General features: G+C 38.7%; 1 protein-coding gene across 3 annotated transcripts in view; it reads right to left on the reverse strand.

Annotated features, from left to right (window-relative positions):
* Positions 1-1,985: 1,985 nt before the first annotated feature.
* The window catches only part of LOC108971384 (thyroid receptor-interacting protein 11), a 45,696-nt gene continuing 28,556 nt past the window's right edge, over positions 1,986-19,125 (reverse strand). For 2 of the 3 annotated variants that reach the window (XM_018937413.1, XM_018937412.1), the window contains exons 2-6: positions 7,571-10,872; positions 6,044-6,207; positions 5,736-5,939; positions 2,663-2,929; positions 1,987-2,581 (exon numbers count right to left, since the gene is read on the reverse strand). In XM_018937413.1, coding sequence (XP_018792958.1) covers positions 2,283-2,581; positions 2,663-2,929; positions 5,736-5,939; positions 6,044-6,207; positions 7,571-10,752 — 4,116 coding nt within the window. In that variant the 5' untranslated portion in view covers positions 10,753-10,872 and the 3' untranslated portion in view covers positions 1,987-2,282. Of the gene's footprint in view, positions 2,582-2,662; positions 2,930-5,735; positions 5,940-6,043; positions 6,208-7,570; positions 10,873-19,125 lie in introns of all 3 variants that reach the window. The other variant, XM_018937411.1, reaches the window with a different exon arrangement.

Consider the following 19,125-nt stretch of genomic DNA (forward strand, 5'->3'; position numbering starts at 1 on the left):
TTTTTTTTTTTGATTTATAATGAACTTTAATATGTACCATTTGGTTCACCACTTTTTGCCATTTCTCCGCTAGATACATTACTCTATCACCTTTCTGGTTTCTCGACGAAAAACACCGCCAAGTAATTTTCGCAGAGATGTGTGGTCCAACGTTGTGCTGTTGGAAGACGAAGCCCTTTCTGTTGATCAGTTACGGCCATTTTTTTTTTTTTCAATTGCTTGCTTCAATCCCATCAGTTGTTGACAGTAAAATGTAAAATCAATCGTTCGACCAGGCTGGATGATAGTGGATGATTCCTTTCCAATCCCACCAAACACTCAGTAAAACTTTTCGAGCCGTCAATCATGGCTTTACTACCTGATCCTTTTCGCACATTATTGTCGAATTTGATCCACTTTTCGTCTTCTGTGCCATTCGCTTCAGAAATGGTTCGGTTTCATTTCGTTTCAACAAAGAATTGCAGACGTTAATTCGGCCCATTAAGTCTTTCTTAAAAAAAACCCCAAACATTGAACTAAATGTTAAGTTTCTTAGCGAAGTCACGGTCCTGATCAGTCGTTTCCATAACTTCAACGACCTTTTCAACGATAGCTCAACCAGAGCGAGGTGCATCTTTCACATTGAAATTTCCAGAACAGAAGCGAGCGAACCATCACCGAAAGAGTGAGAAAGGCTAGCAATACCTTATATGCCTGTAAGCAGATGCCTGCCACCTTTAGACTTCTTCGCTGTAAATTGCGCTGCAAAACTGACAGTTCAACTGCTGGATGCAGGAGAATTTACATATAGAACCTATCGAAAATGGCGCAGTAAGTATTGGCAGTTTGACTACATGATCCCACTTTTCAGAAGTACGGGTAGAGAGTGAACCCGTAAACATAGAAAAAGATGGTTGCCGAAACTGTGGCATATGTTAGCGACGCGCAACACCTTAAATATTGATATGGATGGCTCGAAAATGGAGCATGGAGTTGGTGTGAGGACATAGTGTCTAGAGTTAGACATAAGACAGCCTTTTAAGTTGCTGAACTACAGCAGCAAACAAGATAATAACCTCGAAGCAAGGCAGCAGTGGAATGTGTCGCCAAGCACAAGCGACTTCAATTCTACTGAATGCGAGGTAAGAAAAGCATCAGTAGCAATGAGATAATGGACGAGGTAGTCAAGAGTGGTCTACGGCTGTCATCTGTTAACGTGTTCAGCATTGGTAAACGTATGATTTGTCTTTTCGACGAACTGGACAAGAGCATGGCAAGGAAGATTAAACTTCGATGGAATGATCTATCGGGACTATAAAGATCATGTGCCAAGCGGTATATCAAAAATACATATTTGCACTTGCAAGGCAAAACTTCAAACACTTGGGGGCCCACAGTATGAGAACCTGGAAGAGGGGTCGATAGTGAAGACACAACCCCTATTGAAATTCACGCCCAACGCTGGCATCCTGAATGATAACTACTTCTTATTATTGTCAAGGTACTCCATCTGGCATCGCCTAACCAAACCTAACCTAACATAACCCAAAGGGAAAGAACCAAAAATAGGATGCTTAGATTTACGGACATTGGGACTTACTAACTCATTTTCTTTGCATGCAACCTATCGGAAATATCAAAGATTTCTCGAATGTCTCCTAACTGATATCCACATAATAATACAGAAATTTTTAAACTACAAATTTTGAACATTTGGTAACTCTACCGACGGAAATATATTTAAAATATTGATGTTTTGACGTGGATATCAAAATATTAAATATATATTTTATCCAGTTAATTTCTTTTTCAAATGGCAACCAGGGTTGCACAAAATGCAATAAAAATGGGTTGAAATAATATTTAAATTTTTTTTTTTCCATATTGCTCGCACATGACAAATTTCTTTTTGACGCTTATCTTCTAATTTATTTGATTAGTCTAATTATTTCTACAAATTAATGCCCTCCAGAGATAAGTCAGTTTATGGTATATATTTATATGTGTTATTTATTATACATAATTTATTTACATTCATTTATAACTAGACCAAATAGCGAACAATACAAATATATATATACTGAAAATTAAAAATAAAAAATAGAAGACTTAACAGATCAGATACAGAAAACACTTTTACGCAGAAACAAAAAAATCTATTGTAGGTACACTTACTAATTCTAAGAGAGGATTTAACCCCGATGCAAAAGTGCTAAAGTGGTTTGCAAGTATTTTAGAGTAAAGTATGAGTAAAAAAATAAAGGTAACTACAGCATGAAATGCAAGAAGGGATCTTACAACAATCAAGAATCATTCAAAATATCCTTTAGAATTGAGCTGGAATTGCGCGACGGTGCAAAGTCATTCACCAGTAGGGGCTGGATAGGAATGGGCGCCGGCATGCTGGCGGTCCCAGCAGCTGCACCGCTGTTGCTCGATGTGGATACGCGGCGGGCGGACTGACTGATTGATCCTGCTGGCGGATTACTTTGTTGAGTGATGTTCAATAAATTGGGCATGTTAGCGTCATCGAGCTTAGGCTGTGACTCCTGCTCGAGAAACTGCACAAACGCCTGCACCAAATTCTCCTTGGAATGTACACCTGAAAACGGAAAATGGAAATTTTAGCCATAGTTTGATCTCAAAATCTCTCATAGTCTCCTTCAGAAAGTGTGAATGTTACCTTGCGCGCTTGCACCACCGCCCAGTATGGCGCCCAGCCAACTTGACTGCTGCTTGTTCAGGCCCACTTTGTCCGATTCGCTTTGCGAGAAGTCCAACACAGACGAAATCATGCGCAGCACTTGATTCTTGTCATTCGGATTGCTGCTCACCACATAGCCGATCAGCAAGCTCTTTATGAGACTCTTCTCTATTTTGTCCGACTGACTAGACTCGCTCAGCTTCAGCTTCGTGGATAGCTGCTCATTCTGCTGCTTCAGTGTTTCAACTGTGAAGAATATATATACACGTAAACGAGTGATGTTAATTCAAGTAATGGCGGAGATAATAAACAAAAATAAAATAGGAATTATATTAAAATATATAAATCATTTAGTGAGTTAATTTTCCAAGCACTTCTCTTTGCAGGCATTCATCTTTCGTTTAGTTTATTTTTGCTTTTGTTTTCGATTAATTTTTCCAGCGTTGTTATTTCGCATGCAGAATTGGGCGAGGCATCCAGGACAGTATGACATAAGTACTGGTAGATTTAACAAGCGATAGCACACCAGTACCTGATGTAATACTCAACCGGACGATCGCCTTTAAGGAGCCGAGTGGCACATTCAGCATTCGTTGTGAGAGGAGCGGGCTCGTATATTTTAAATGAGGGAATTCAAGGTTTGGAACGTGGGAAGCTTCTTTACATTTCTTCACTTTAATTTTGTTACAATTTAAAAAATGGTATTGGGTACAGTGGTGGCAAAAAGTGTATGGCAGAAAACGCAGGCAATGTATGCAAATAATTATGAAAGTACCAAATCAAATCAAATTAAAGTAAAAATTAACTAAAACCAATTCAAATCAAGTGTCTTTTAATTGTTTATATAATAAATAATCATCAACAACAAGAACAGTAGAACAAAAACAAAATGTAGAAACGGATGCAACCTCGGGCAATCTCCATATGCAACGTGAGTTCAGCATATCGAATTCGCTCACAGTTACAAATTGAGATTAACCAATTTTGCATTGGACACTAGGGACGCCAAAAAGTAGATAAATCGAGTAAATAAATGATAAAACCAAATATGAAAAAAATCAAATTACAAATCAACATAAATTATACTGATTATTAAGTACAAGTAGTGGAACATAGGCGGAAGAAACTTAAAGAGCAAGTGACTAGTAACTAAAACGGTAAATTCGAAATGAAAAATCGTGTATTGAAAAGGACCTAAACAAAGAAAACTGTATTATAGAGATTTTAAAAATATAAATGCAAACTAAATAGTTTATTGTCTGGTCACGTTTACCTAAAACAATAAAAAATAATAATTTACTAACATAAAATTTCTAAAAAATAGAAATTACAAAGTTAAGCTTACGAAAGTATTGAAACTGTAACTATAACGGCTTATTAGCGTGATAGCAATTAAAAAATCGAAAAGTAATGAAGCAAAAACGAAAGAAATACAAAAATACCTTTAAAGAGTTTTGAAATTGAGTTAAAAACTCAATACTTGAAATAAGTCAGTTTATTGGAAAAATTATTTATATAAAAGCAGCGCTAAAGTGATAACAAACTTTATACTGGTGTTCGATTTCAATTTTTTAGCTGAAACCAAGCATAAAGTAGATATTTACTGGTTTCATTACCGTTTTCGAAGAAAGAATATAACTGAAATTGTCTAGAGAATTACTATATTTTAACTATAACACTAATTTCCACATATTTTCCCCAAAATGTAACATTCTGGAGATAACAACAACTATGGCTGCTTCACGTACCATATTTATTTGTGGTATTCAACTTTTTGTGAGACGAAACGAACAGCAAATGCTAAGAACACTACTTGGATATTTAAGCAGTGAATAACTTTTCAATTTGAGCTATAATAATTGAAAAATTTTTAGCGGTTCTATTTTCTCTTATCTGTTAAATTATTATTTTATTTCTACATATACGGTCTTATCCACAAAGTCTTGTCTACTCAGAAATATAACGAAATATAATGAAAAGCTTAAAGCTTTTCACCGTAACCTCACTCTATAATGATAGGAGAGGAAATTTAACTAAACTAAAAGTAATAACATTTTCTAATTAAAAAAAAGTATAGCTTACTACTACTTTACTTATATCTCGACTGAATGCAATAAAAATGTTAGTATGTATGTAGCTATGAATTTGTGTTATGTAGTAAAAACCAAAGGGTAGCATAAAGTCGCCAAGTAAATCAGAAATTTCCACACCGTCAAACCTGAAGTACTGCCAGCTCAGGTCATAGGCCACTTAGCGTTTGTACGCGCCAGCGGTGGTCGTCGGTGAGATGATCGCGAAAGCGCAAGCATAGTTAGGGTGATCGATTATGGATTTCTTATGAGCATAGCGAGTGTGACAGTGAATGATGACAGTGATTTCATACAAATTTCTTGTTATTATAATTATACAGCGAACTAGGTTATGACTTTGATAGATATGGTGCTCTTGGTGTTGTGATGATGCGCATGATATTTATATATTTTTGTGATTTTTAAACATTTTTTGTTGGGCTTTTGTTTTGCATTGCGATGACTACATAGAATTCGTAAAAGTGTATACCAACTGAAATTCCGAGTGTTYGAAAATTGATAAAATCCCAGAATTACCAGCTGATATTTACCTTTAAGAATCAATCAGCGTGGCTTAAGGGAAACTTTAACTTTGCAACAATTGTTAACAATTCAATAGATTTTTTGTTATCATTAATAAACATTATTCCTTGTAGTTTTTCTTTAGTATTTTCCTCAAAGCGTTAATTATTTAGAAATAGTTAAACGGTTCGTTAATGCCAAATGCCAGTTTGCGTGCTGTTATTGAAGATTTCCCTTATGGCTGACGTGGTACTTGGTGGTAGGGTGCTTTGGTGGTTAGTAACAACAAATTCCATTTCATTAATTTGCATTTAATATATATTATACGGATACATACGTGTATAATCACATATGGTTATTTGCTTTGGGTTAGTATACAAGATGCAGTTCACCAATTTTCGTTTACTTTTCACCGGTTTATTTACAATTTATATACGTTTTGATATGAACACCATATTCACCTTCTTCGCGCAGCACTGCGATTGTGCGCTGACACGCCTCCAACTGGTCGCCCAGCCGTGCCGCGGCGCACAGGCCCTGCTTGGCCTCGCCCAGCTGCTGCTGCAAGGCGCCGATCTCCGCTTGCAACTGCGCCTGCTTCTGCTGCTCCCGCTGCAACTCCTTACGTATGCTGTGGGTGGCAGCTTTGATGTCGTTCTGCTTGTCTGACGGTGCAAAGAGGGAAAAGTTTTAGTAAGTGATAGCACATTTAAGCTAAGTCTACTTAATTTGAAATAATATTTTTACTTCCGTCGATTTGCCAACTCACCATTTTGGAACTGCTCGAGCGCGCACTGCAGATTGCACAACGCCGCCTGATTCTTCGACTCTCGATCTTCGGCCAAGCTCAGCTTGTTCACTAACTCGTCGCGCTGCTGTAGTACAAGGGCGTACTGCGCTTGTAACGTCTCGGCATGCTGATTGGCGCGTATACTGTGGAAAATTGAAGAATGCGTTAGTTAAATTTATTTTCTTAGAAATTATGATAGCCCTAGGTGCATAAATATAATTTGTTTTATGGCCATTACGAAACTAATGAATTGCCTTGAAGCGTACCAGCGCTGCTGACCCGGGGAACAATAACCGGCGACCGACCACCGATCGCCGCGTGCCGTAATAGGTCCACTCGCTCGCGCAAGTGTTCTAATTTTGCTGTGGCATTGCAAATGCGCATTGGTTGCAGTTGTACTAATGGCTCAGAAGCAGCAGCAAGTGCCAAACGGCTGTGCTGACACCGATCGCACTAAAAAATCACCTGCTGCCCTCTGGCAGCACCTGCACCGCCGCGCTGCCGAACTCAACTAATTTCGAACGCTTTGTGACACGTTATCGCTTTGCAAAGCAATTGCCATGAGTCGTGACGAAGCTTAACGAAAGGCTTAAAAGCGATAACAGTTACTATTGCTGCTGTCGCTGTTGTGTGGTTGCCTTGTTGCCGTGTGCGCCGGTGCAATAATGGCGTAAACCGAAGAAAAACAAACAGAAAGCACGGCAAAGGCACAGGCACGATGACGAAACGTCGGTAATTTCATGCTCCGCCAATGTATACAGTCGTTGCTGCCGTTCGGGTGTGTGTGCAATGTGCTGGCTGGCTTTGTCTCGGTCTTGGCGCTGTATGCGCTGCCCAACCCCGCCGCTTGCGGACGCTTCGAGCTGAAAACATATTGTTTGCCCGATAATTAGGTGATAATTTTTACTATACTTTCAAGGCGTTTTCTATTTTTAATGCTTACTGTACCCGCAATGCCCAGCGCGCAACGCGCAACGCGGCAGGTGGAGCGAAATAATACTCGTATCTCAGTTTGTGTAAATACATAAGCAGACAAACAAAGATGTGTGTATGTGTATACTAACACTTGAGTACACAACGCCGAGTATGGCGTTACCAACACAAATATATCCACATAGAACTTATAAATTTCATAAAAGCACGTTTCCCCATTTCAATGCAATTTAATTACTTCGAAATATTCCCATTTTGTCCACACCTCTATTCTATTTACCATTCTTTTCAGCAAAATATATTTTAAAGCACATTTTCTGGAGTTAATTCCTAAAATTTGGTATCCACCGAACGATAAACTCTTTCGAAAAATTTAGACCACATTCATTATTTGCCCCCCGCAATGAGCTTCTTGATCCTAAAATTACACAGCAAACCCACAAAAAAAGTTTTTAGACCTTTACTCTCTTACTGAAAACTTCTTCAAGAATCACCTCTCTTAACGAAAAACTAACAAAAGCCAACATGTCTAACTTCCTATTCATCACAGCACGCACCCGATATTTTAATTACCTTGCCGATGTGTATGCATTGCTTGATTTCGCCACGTCATCCTGCAGCGCAACCATTTTCGCCTTGGTCTCCTCCAGCTCCCGCTGCATTTCGACCGTCTCCTGTGTGTGTAGGTCTTCGATCTCCAGCAAATGTTCTCGTAGTCGCTCCAAATCCTTACGAATGGCTGCGTTCTGCTCTTCCACCTCCGTCTTCTCCTGCTTCACCAGCCGCTGATTGGTCTGCTCCGTCAACAAATTGGTCGTTAATATGTCGGACTTCTCTTTGAGGAATTTTATTTGATCCTGCTGCTTTTCCAACTCTTTACGCAAGTCGCTGAGCGTGCTCTCATGCGTCGTGCACTTAGCACAAGTTGTCGCTTGAGTGGTTTGTAGTTGCTGCTGTTGCAGGATTCCCTGCAAGCGTTGGATTTCGGTGTAGTATTGCATGTTCTCGGCATGCTTCTGCTGCAACGCCTTAATCATTTCGTTCTTCTCGTAGTTCAACGTTGCGACGGACTTCTGCAGTTCAACTGTTGCCAAGAGCTCGGCTTCCAGTTGGGCAATGCGTGTGATTGCGGAGGCATCATTGCTGGTGGATGTGACAGCTGATTCTTGCAACGCCTTCAGCTCGTCGCTATGCGCTTCACACTTCTTCTTGAGCTCTTCGAATTCGTTCAGAAGAGTCTCTTTCTCCTGCTTCAGTTGCTTTAACTGTTCGAGATTTACTTTCTGTTGCCGTAACTTTTCACTTAGTTCGTCCTTTGCCTTTCCGCTCTCATCCAGTAGTATACGCGAAGTCTCCAATGCTTTCTCTTTTTCTGCTACTAACTCTTCGAGTTCGTGCACTTTACCATCGGACACATTCAAATTGGCTTGAGCTTGCAGCAATTTCTTCTTCTGACTTTCTAGCACTATGTCTTTCGCCAATAAGTCCTGCTTTAACTCGTGATTAAGCGAAGTGAGGTTATCGAGTTTCTTCTGCATTTCACTGCTAAGATCCTCTTTCAGGTTTTCGTCTAGGCGCTTTATTAGCATATCTTTTTCCAGAAGACATTTTTCGGCTTCCTCTCGTTTCATTATAGCTTCCTGCAATGCTGTTTTCTGTGTCTGCAGGGCCGCTACCAAATCCGCGTGATCTTTGCTCAGATGCGCCAATTGGCTCTCTAAATTTTGACATTTCTCCTCGGCGCTCTTCAGTAGCACATCGTCGTCAGTTTGCTTAGAGTCCAATGATTTCTGCTCGTTCAATTCGAAAAGCATATTTCCCTTTTCGATTTCCAATGTTTCAAGCTGTATTTTAAGCTCTTTCTCAGCACTGCGCAATTCTTCACACTGTGTTTGGGCGGCGCGCAATTGCTCAGTCAACGTCTGTTTCTCTCGCTCGAGCTCTTCGTTCTTCTCTTTCTGTTCTACGTATTCCTGCTCTAACGTCTCGTTCATTTTCGAGGCTTCTTCTAACTCGGCTTCTAAATCCATAACGCTCTGCTCATTGTGCTCCTGTATCGTCTCGAGCTTGTTGCGCTTATAGTTCTCTAACTCGTTCAGCAGTATCTCGTTGTTCTTCATTAGCTCATCACATTGTAGTATGTATTGTGAAATGTCTGCTTCTAGCGTCTTTTTCTCATGGTCCCAAACTAGTTTACTATCCTGCAGATCGAGTAGTTCTTCGGACAAACGAGATATTTTGCGTTCCATTTCGTTAACGGTTCTAGTAATACGTTCTTGCACTGCCCGACAGGCCTCCTCCATTTCACCGGTGAGTTTTGACTTGATGTGTGAGCTAAGCAGCTCTTTTATTTTGTCAACAGTCAGGGGCTCATCGTCGTCGGCATCTAGATCAGTGATTTCTTGCTTCTCTTCTGCAATGGCTTCACTAAACTTCGAATGTGCTATAGACTCTATTTCGGCGCGCAAGGTTTCGTTTTCCTCATTCAATGATTTGATGCGTTCGGCTAACTCCGCGCTGTAATTCTGCGTCTCGGTTTCGGCTTCTGCATTCAGGCGTAATTGTTGATTTTCCACTATGAGATTTTGAACTTTACTTTCTAACTCTGTGATTCGCTCCTGTGTAGCACGCACTCTCTGTAACTCTATCTGAAGAGTTTCTTTTTCACTCTCGGAAAACAACAGTCTCTTCTCCAGTTCTAAAACGTTCTGCAAATTTTCCTTCATATTTAATATCTCTGTTTCGATCTTGCCTTTCTCCTCGGCCAAAGCTTTTAATTGTTGTTGCGCGATGACAGCTTCCGCCGCCTTTTCTTTCAAAGACTCCAAATTTTCTTGTTGTTCTTCGAGTTCTTCTCTTGCTAACTTGAGAGCTGTATCAGTTTCTTCACAACGCGTCCGCAGCTCTTGCACATTCTCACGCATTACCGTCAACGCCAGCTGTTTCTCCATCTCACTGTCCTGCAGTTTTAGCGCTAAACTGCCGTTTTCCAATGTCAATTCTGAAACGCGATTTTCTAATTGCACAATCTTGTCCTTAAGCTCCTCCTTTGTGGGCGGCGTGGCTGGACCAGATGAGTTGGCATCACCGTCACGCACCACAATGAATTCGTCGTCACTGTGTTTGCCCATTGAACTGGTTGAAGACTCGGATGTTTTCTTCTCTTTTACTTGCTTTGCATCCTCTAGCTCTTTCGTTAGCTGGTCCACACGCTGTTGTAGCTCCATCAGTTGGTCTGCAGACTTATCTGCTAGGCGCCCAGCTGACTTAACCTTTTCAATTAATTCCACATTATCTTGCGTCTTCTTATCGAGCAGCGCCTGCAAATCGGCCATGTCTTCAATGGACTTCTTTACCTCGGCTTCATAGTTGGTGACCTGCATCTGCAACTGCTGGTTCTCGGACTCCAAACCTTTCTGCTGCTGCATCGTACTATCCAACTGCTTCTTTAAACGCGCCATCTCGAGTTCACTGTTAATGAATTTGTCAGCGTGCTCCTTTTTCAAGGCCTCATAGCTAGTGGTGACAGCACTGAGTTTCTCCTGAAGTTCAGTTTTCAGCTCAAGCACATTCTGCATGGCCAGATTATGTTGACTATCCAACTCATCGAGAGACAAACTCAGCTGTTTATTCTCCTCCTCCAACTGCTTGTTGCGCTTCTGTAGCGTAGCGGTCTGTTCATTGGCACCACGTTTCCTGGAGGAAGTCTGCGCGCTATGACCCAGCGGTACCTCCTCCAGGGTAATGTTGACCATTTCATTGCCATTGCCACTGCTCGAGGATTGGGACGAGTGGTCGTTGTCGAATTTGACGCTATCTGGCTCCCAGCACCAGCTATCTTCGAGCGGAGGCGACGCATTTTGGTCCTTCGTAGGCTGAAATGCGCAGAAAGAAATTGTTACAGATTAAATATTAGTTTTAAATTTAGTTGGGTAAGTCTGTTAGGGTTAGATATGCTCTTTACGAAGGTCTGGCCGTGCCAAATAAACATTTTTATAAAAAGGAAAAATATATGTATCAAAAATAAGAAACAAAATAGAAAGTTAGTGTTGCTGCTTATACAAGTAAGAAGCCATTATGATGTTCTGAAGAGAGAGGCAAGGCTTAACACTTAAACGTGGTTCTTCAAAACTCCGATTACTAAAAAGTATTGGAGAAGGAACTGAGCCATACCCCGAGGCAAATGGAACAAGACACAAGAATTATGAAAGACATTTAAGTTTGGTCAATTCTCTACTCGAACCCAAGAATTCTTCAACTGTGTGCATCTAATCTGGCCAATTCTCACAAGTTGTTCCACTGTGAGCCCGTTCAAAGCACTTGGCTTTGCAGCATCATCCCGTTTTTATCTCCCGTGGCTTTATTTCGTACCAAAGTGCATAGGTAAATACTTGGATAAGCATGGGTACGTAGGTTGCGTGCGAGTTCGTCAAGCTCGCGTCCGTTTTCGAGTGTGCGTGCATCTCTGCCCAGTCGTTCCGCTATTTTCGAAGTCATTCAAGCGACATGAAATGCAAAGGCATTGACGACAATCAGCCAGCAGCAGCCACAGCAAAAATAAAACTGGCGGCCACAATGGCAACAACAGCGACAGCGGTCAACAAGTTTGCACAGTAGCCGTGGACGCCGCAGCGGCATTGCAATTTGGCTCGTCATACACCATTGTGCGGAATAATTTCACTACTACTTATATTAGCCACCGGGCGAAAGGGGCTTACACATACATCTAGTTGTATGAACCTAAACAAAGCACATAAAATATACAGCAAAACTGCTGGGTTTTTAAAGAGGCTTCAGGCGCCTTAGCTACGTTTCGAGAATCGGCTTTCGGATACTGCATGAACACCAGTCACATGGCTCACTGGGCTACACAGGCCACATTGTAGCGTTTATAGACAAGCCGACGTGCTCAAACCGCTTTCGACCGCTTTATGAGCGTGCGACTGTTGTTCTCGTTGAACGTTGACTTTGGGGGCAGTTAAAGAAGATGAATTTGCTTAAGGCATTTAGAGAGCTTAGCGAACATTAAGCGAACAGCATATGACCCCGCCCGAGCCAACTAATAGAAAAAGTCTTCCCACCACCTGCAACAACAGCTATTGGGTTAGTTCAGCTATCCATCCAAGTTATGTTTACTCTTTACTTTACCAACACACACACACACATACGTAAAGCATAAATTGCGCAATGCACTTTGGTAAGCACGCGCATGCGTGCGCTTTTGCACGCGGTACAACTGGGTCAACTGTAATTGCATGCGAAGCAAAGCAATTGTAATGGTCACCGCACTTGCAACACGCCCGTTGTTCTGTGCGCCTCAAGCCCGGCTAAGTCAAGGCCCTTTGTGCGAATAAAATTGAGTTGTTTTAACATAATTTTTATTATCTGCAACGCGCCGCACGCTTGCCCACAAAGTAGAAATGAAAGAATGTGTTTTCAGCTGAAAAAACCATTGACTACTTATACTCACACATACTACATAAATTTATACATACAAATACCAAGAAGTGCCCAAAACAATGAAGCTCAAATATTAGCTTCCTTCGACAAACAAAATTTCATTTCGCAAAGCAAAAGCAACAACAAAAACATAAGTACTTTGTATACATGGTAGTTAGTTTGACTGGGAGCTGTGCACTTGACATGGCTGCTGTTTTGTCAGCTAGTTAAGTCAGTGAGCAAATAGTTGCTTAATTACTAAACAGAACATATTACTGGGAACACCCAAAAATTTCAAAGCAAATATGTATGCATCCAAACTGTTCAAGTCAAAACTTTGAGCTCATTTATGGGTCTTTAGCAGTTTGGGATTTTGAATATTATTTTTCCGTTATTTCAACGTTTTAAATGAAATTGAGTCAAATCAAATACAGTTCATAATATAACTAAAAAAAGTACATGATTGCAAGTAGTTATGTAAATATTTAAACGTCTTAGCATACTTAGGAAGTTAGTTCGTCGCTACCGACAACTGTATTTACACTGTTCTTAAGTCCTCTCTCGAGAAGAAATTCGTGCGGTTATCGGAAATCTGCCAGCGTTTTATACATACACGAAGACTGCTGATGTGAAGGGTAAAACTCGCTACGCTAGTCTCCGATTTTCATGCTCAGATGCAAATCAAAAGGTATAACTTACTAAACAAAAGTTCTGAGTTTCTAACGACTATTTAAGGCGTTAGGTGGGTTTGAAAATTAAAAAAAAAAATCGATTTTTTCTTCTTATTAAATGGTACAATATTTTAAACACATTCTTCCAAAATTTTTAATCTATTCGAGTAAAATTGTAGGAGATAGACCCTTCGGAAGTTCCGTCTATAAGGACACGTTGGTGTTGCGCTTAAACTTTAAATGCGTTTTTCTCAAAACTCCATTTTTTAAGTCCTCGGACACGATTACTCGAAAATTTATGGACCAATTTATTCCGAATTGGGTACACTTCTTTAAAACGACATTATTTAGTTATTGAATGAAGGATTTTTTTTTTCATTACAGCTTATTTTTATAAACCAATAAATGGCGAAAATTTTACCAAAAAATTAGATTTTTGGTTCAAACTCTGAGGAAAAAATTATATTTTTAATTTTTATTCTTCCTTCAAACACGAGATTTATATATGTAATAACGGAATATTTTTGTTTTTTTAATTTTGGATGAACCACTCTCTTTTCTGAGACACCCCGGGAGATGAGGTCTCAACGGCTGAATTTTCAACATTGTTGGGCCAAAATTTCTGGAGACATTGTTCAAATATGTAACTTTGACAATTCCATTTTTCTGGTTTGAGGTCAGAACAAAGTTAATATTCCAGTTTAGAAAAAAAAAATTTTTATACAAACTTTTAACAGTTCAAGCATATGTCTGCAAAAGTACTTTTGTAAATTCGAATTATTTTCGGAGATATACAGGTACGGCCGGAACTGAAACTTTAAACGCGTTTACTGAAAAATGTATTTTTCAAAACGATACCCACAATTTTTCAGACTCTACTAGACCGATTTACCTGACATTTTTAAAGAGTTTTGTTTATAGACTAGTCTATGCCTGAATATTAAAAAAACAAGTAGTACTGAAATTGTTTTTTTTTTAAGCCATTCTTGAAAAAAAAATTTCAAAACATTTCTCTAGTTGCAGGGTTGAAATAGTAAGTAGGTTAGAGGGCTGATCAAAGATCGCACGTGGACTACCTTATGTAGCCCTTTGTGATGCCATAAAAAAGAAGAACACCTAAGAAATGCTCACCCAAGTGCTTAAGTCTTGACCTCCCAAGTTGTTTCCACCTAATCTTCTTCCATGCAGCTTCTGCAGATGGCGTATAGTAGGATTTCTAGCTTTACGGCAATGGGCCGTTAGATCACTAGATCTCCTGCGATCAATATTGGATTGAATTGGCGTTTGCGACAGCGCATAAACCGATTGTGTCCCAGCACTGACCAAGCAGTAGAACACAAAAATATACGGCAGCACCGATCCGTTCTATTTCTACCGATTGCGGTTCTAGGATGCCTTTTCTTGCTAGCTCGTCACCTTTACAGTCTTCTGTGATTCCGCTGTGGCCTGCCCCCCATACCAGTCTTATCACAAAGCCACTCCATGCTATTGTTAGCGATGTTAGGCACTCTTCGACCTGCGCTGAACACACTAAACCGTAGTTATAGGCACACACAAATGCATTTTTTAGTTAGAGCATTTTTCAAAAGCACAACTTTTTTTATTTTAGCGAAGACGCATACCACCAAATGCCTTCTTCAAAAGTATTGCGAAACTTTTTTTTTAATATCAAAGCGCAGTGTGTTTAGGTCGTATTTAGTAATAACGACCATTAAAAGAGCACAAAGCAACCTTGAAACACGCTGTAACTGTACTTTATCTGCTTAACTTTGGAAGCAGCCAGTGGCTGAAGCATATTATATAAATACATAAATATATTATATTTATAGCCCAAACATTTTTTTGCCTTTGTTTAAATATATACGTTCACCCATACAAACGCACATCTACAAATTTGCATATATATTAACTATTTATTGGAGCGCTCCTGATAATTGCGATTTTTACGAGGAACGCTTTGGAACAAAGCCCAGATAAAATGAATGACACCCACAAAAAAATACAACAAAATAAAATTAGTTCATTACACCATTAAACTCATATATATATATATACACACATGCCTAGTATATATTCCATGAATATGCTATTAATCACCCTTTAGAGTGTGTGTGTGTGAACACATAGCCTCTCCATTCTAGAGGTTTTTGTTGGAGTTGTGGCTTTTAGCTTTGTATGCACGTTCGCCATATTTTGTGCAATTACGCGTACAATTTCACCACCTTTTCGCGAGCGCACTAATTTCAATTAGCACCTCACCAGTTTTTGCTTTCATTCGTTTGTATTTTTTGTGCCTGTCGTTTATCTATAATAAAAAAGCGCATATGTGAATTTGCCTTTGCGCTTATCGGCGCTGGCGGAAAGCAATGAATACATAAAATACAACTCTGAATACACGCACACACATAGACAGGCAGACATACGGACAGCAAGTGAACTCATTTCTAAACTTGAAACCTTCGCTTCGCATTTTTTTCGTTTCGGCACTGTAGCTGCTAACTTTTTAAGATTTCTTAAGACAAAGGTTGGGTCCAAAAAGTCTTTTCGTATTTTGTCAATAGAGCTATCGTTAAAAAGTCGATGAAATTATGGAAAAGATTGACCAGAACCGTCACATAAGCAGCCATGATATTGCTCAGGAACTTAACATTCATCACCAAATGGTTTTAAACCATTTAAAAAATGCTGCTAATAAAAAGAAACTCGATATTTGGGTACCACATGAATTGTCTGTGAAAAGTTTAATGAACCAAATACGATTCTTTGCTGAAACGAAATGACATCGAATCATATCTGCAGCGAATGGTGACGGGAGATGAAAAATGGATCAAATACGACAATATTGTGCGAAAAAAGATCGTACAAGCGTGGTGAAACTCAACAAATGGTCGTAAAGCAAGGATTGACACCTCGAAAGGTTATACTGAGTGTTTGGTTTGATGGAAAAGGAATCATCTACTATGGGCTGCTGCAGCCTGATCGAACGATTGATTCTACATTTTATGTTAACAGCTGATAAGTTTGAAGCAAGCAATTGAAAAAAAAATGATCATAACTGATCAACAGAAAGAGCTTCGTCTTCCAACAGGACAACACTAGAACACACACATCTTTGATGACTTGGCAAAAACTGAAAGAGCTTGGTTGAGAAGTTTCATGCATCCACCATATATCCCTGACCTTGCACCATCCCTTAATGGAGTAAAGTTGGCTTCAAGGAAGCTTGTGAAAATTACTTGGCGCAGTTTTTCGCAGAGGAGACAGAAAACTTTTACACTGATGGAATAATGTCTCTAGCGGAAAAATGGCAAAAAGGTTCGATAAAATGATACATATTTGGTTCATTATAAATATAAACAAAATTTGTTGAAGTTACGAATACGAAAAGACTTTTTCGACTTCCCAACTACATATATGCTATAGTCGTCCGAAGTCGGTGGTTCCGACAAATATAAATATAGACGTTCCGATAGACATCAATAAATTGACTCACCTTGTCACACTGATCATTCATACATGCACATATATATTTCGAAGGGTCTCTGACGCTTAATTGCAATTACAAACTTCTTGATAAATTGTACTCTGTTCTGGGTATAAAAGTATCCAAATGTATGTAGGCAATCTCATTACATAAATTCACCGCATTTACCGCAAGTATTTAATTATTTGCAAACATAAATTTTAGTATTTATTGCATATGACGAAGCATAGCGCAGAAGGAGGCCAGGCAAACATACTATAATACATACACAATTACATATTTGACTTAAATCGTCACATTTTATTTTGTTTAGTGATTTCAATTTTCAGCGTTATCCAGATTCAACCAACAATTGTATTTCAGTCATTTTCTGAGCATTGATCAATTTATCTCCACTTTTTCATTAAAAAATTTTAAGTCAGTTTTTTCGAACGATAATCGAAGATCAAAAATCGAATCTCCAGTTAAACTCTTTTGTTGAACACCAAATTTTCTGTTTGAGTATTGGGTCGAAGTCAGTTTTTTGTTCGATTCTATAAGTTATAGGGAGACATTCTTACAATTGTTATGTGCTGGGCATTTTCGTTTATTTTTTGATAATTTTATAAATATATTTTTCACTGAATCTAAAAATACACACAACTAAATACCAAATGTTTCGATTACATACCGAAATTTCGAGATGAGGGAGCTTTTTTCAAACAAATTTAATAAATGGAAATAAAACCTCACAATGGTTTTAAATGGAAACCCATAAACCACAAAACAGCTGCGCAAATTGCTTGTCAAGGAAAGCAAAAAAAAAAAAAAAACTGAAATACAAACATATTTCTAACTCGTTTATTTTTCTTAATTTGCGCAAAACACTTGCTCTGAAAGCCAATAAATGTCAGTTGGTTTCTTTAATAATAATGTCGCTATTTCAATTAATATTTTTATGCTCCAGATAAGCCTGATGACTGCTAGTCATTTAAAATGAAATAGGAGCCGTTTTAAATATGTTTGTAATTGAGCAACGCAACCGTGGCGCAAAGAGGAGCAACTGGGCACAAAATTATTCTAAATATTTTACAGTTTTATATGCTAAATTCGAGAAAAATAACTGTGGTTTAAAATAGGGAATATTTATGAACTTCACTTTAGGTGGGTGTCTTCGCTAAAATGTGTGGGATTTGGTAGTGTGCTTAATTGCAGGCAATACTTACAAATTAGGTGGGTGTCTTTGCTAACCTATGAAGTAATTAGTAATGCCCCCAATTGTAGGCAATACACAAAACAGTTATGTAGAAATCGTTTGCAGAGTTCGTGTTCTCAATGGAAGCACACGAGCTGCTTATTTTCGGCACTCACTCTTTGGATAGCGAATATAGCATATATTTATTAACGGTTAGAAAATATTTTCGGCGATCGGCTCATTATAAATGATATCGCATTAAGCCAATCGCGAAATTTCACATATTTATGTGAATATGTAAACAAGTACGAGATGCGAGTGCTAAAAACTTGGGCGCCAAACTGTGTACTCTGGTGTCTTGTAGGCGATCAAGCGTGCTTTAAGTAAGCGTCGAAGCGCCTCTGCTCTGTAACTTAGCTCATACTTTGCGTGGTAATCCAGCGAGATTGTTGCAATGAATTTTAATTGAAAACAAACAAAGTGTGTGCAGAGAAACACAGCCAAAAATTGTTGTAAAAAAATATTTAAAACAATGCAATGTTGATATATATAATTTTTTATTATCTAACAAAATTTACAAGAATTGAGTTTTGTAAATTAAATGAATGTTAAAAAATATATAAATATATAAATATATAAAGCGTCTAAGAGAACCCATAGTTGTTTGAAGAAAAATAAATAATTCGAGCAAAGAATATTTTACATGGTTTTATATGGCAATAAACACCAAAAGCGTTAATTGAAATACTTTTACATAAATTATGTTAATTATATATACACGTTCATCTGTAATTTCACCTACAAGTTCCGAGCGATGCTCAAGCGAGCATTTGTGGTTTAGTAATTACTCAATGCGAGACACATTTTCCAACAAATCCAACAAATTTCAATTATACTCCGCCAAAGCGTTGCCTGATTGGCGCACAATGGAAATGCAAATGCATAAAACTCACTCAAAACTGTCACATACATACAGACATTTCTATTGGCACTTTTATGAAAAATGGTTCGCGTGCAAGTTTTACAGCCCAATAAAAACGGTATATTATTAGTAGAGCGACGACAACATGCAGTGCACGAAGCAATCATATTTATACCATATATACATATGAACATACCACTCCTACATATACAACACTCAATATAAATGCTAGGGTATCGTAAATTATTTCCATCGAAAGAAGCAAATGTCACGATGAAATATCGAAATAAAGCGCTTAAAAGGCAAGGAAGGTTAGGAAATTTCTACTTTTAATTTTTTTTTAATTTAAAATTATTTTTCTGACACTCGAGATGTCGTCTTTAAAGCTAAACCACCCTGTTTTATACCTGATATATTCATTATTAGCATTAGCTAAGC

Source organism: Bactrocera latifrons, unplaced genomic scaffold (assembly GCF_001853355.1).
Source record: "Bactrocera latifrons isolate USDA-ARS-PBARC rearing strain unplaced genomic scaffold, ASM185335v1 scaffold_34, whole genome shotgun sequence".
NCBI lineage: Eukaryota > Metazoa > Arthropoda > Insecta > Diptera > Tephritidae > Bactrocera > Bactrocera latifrons.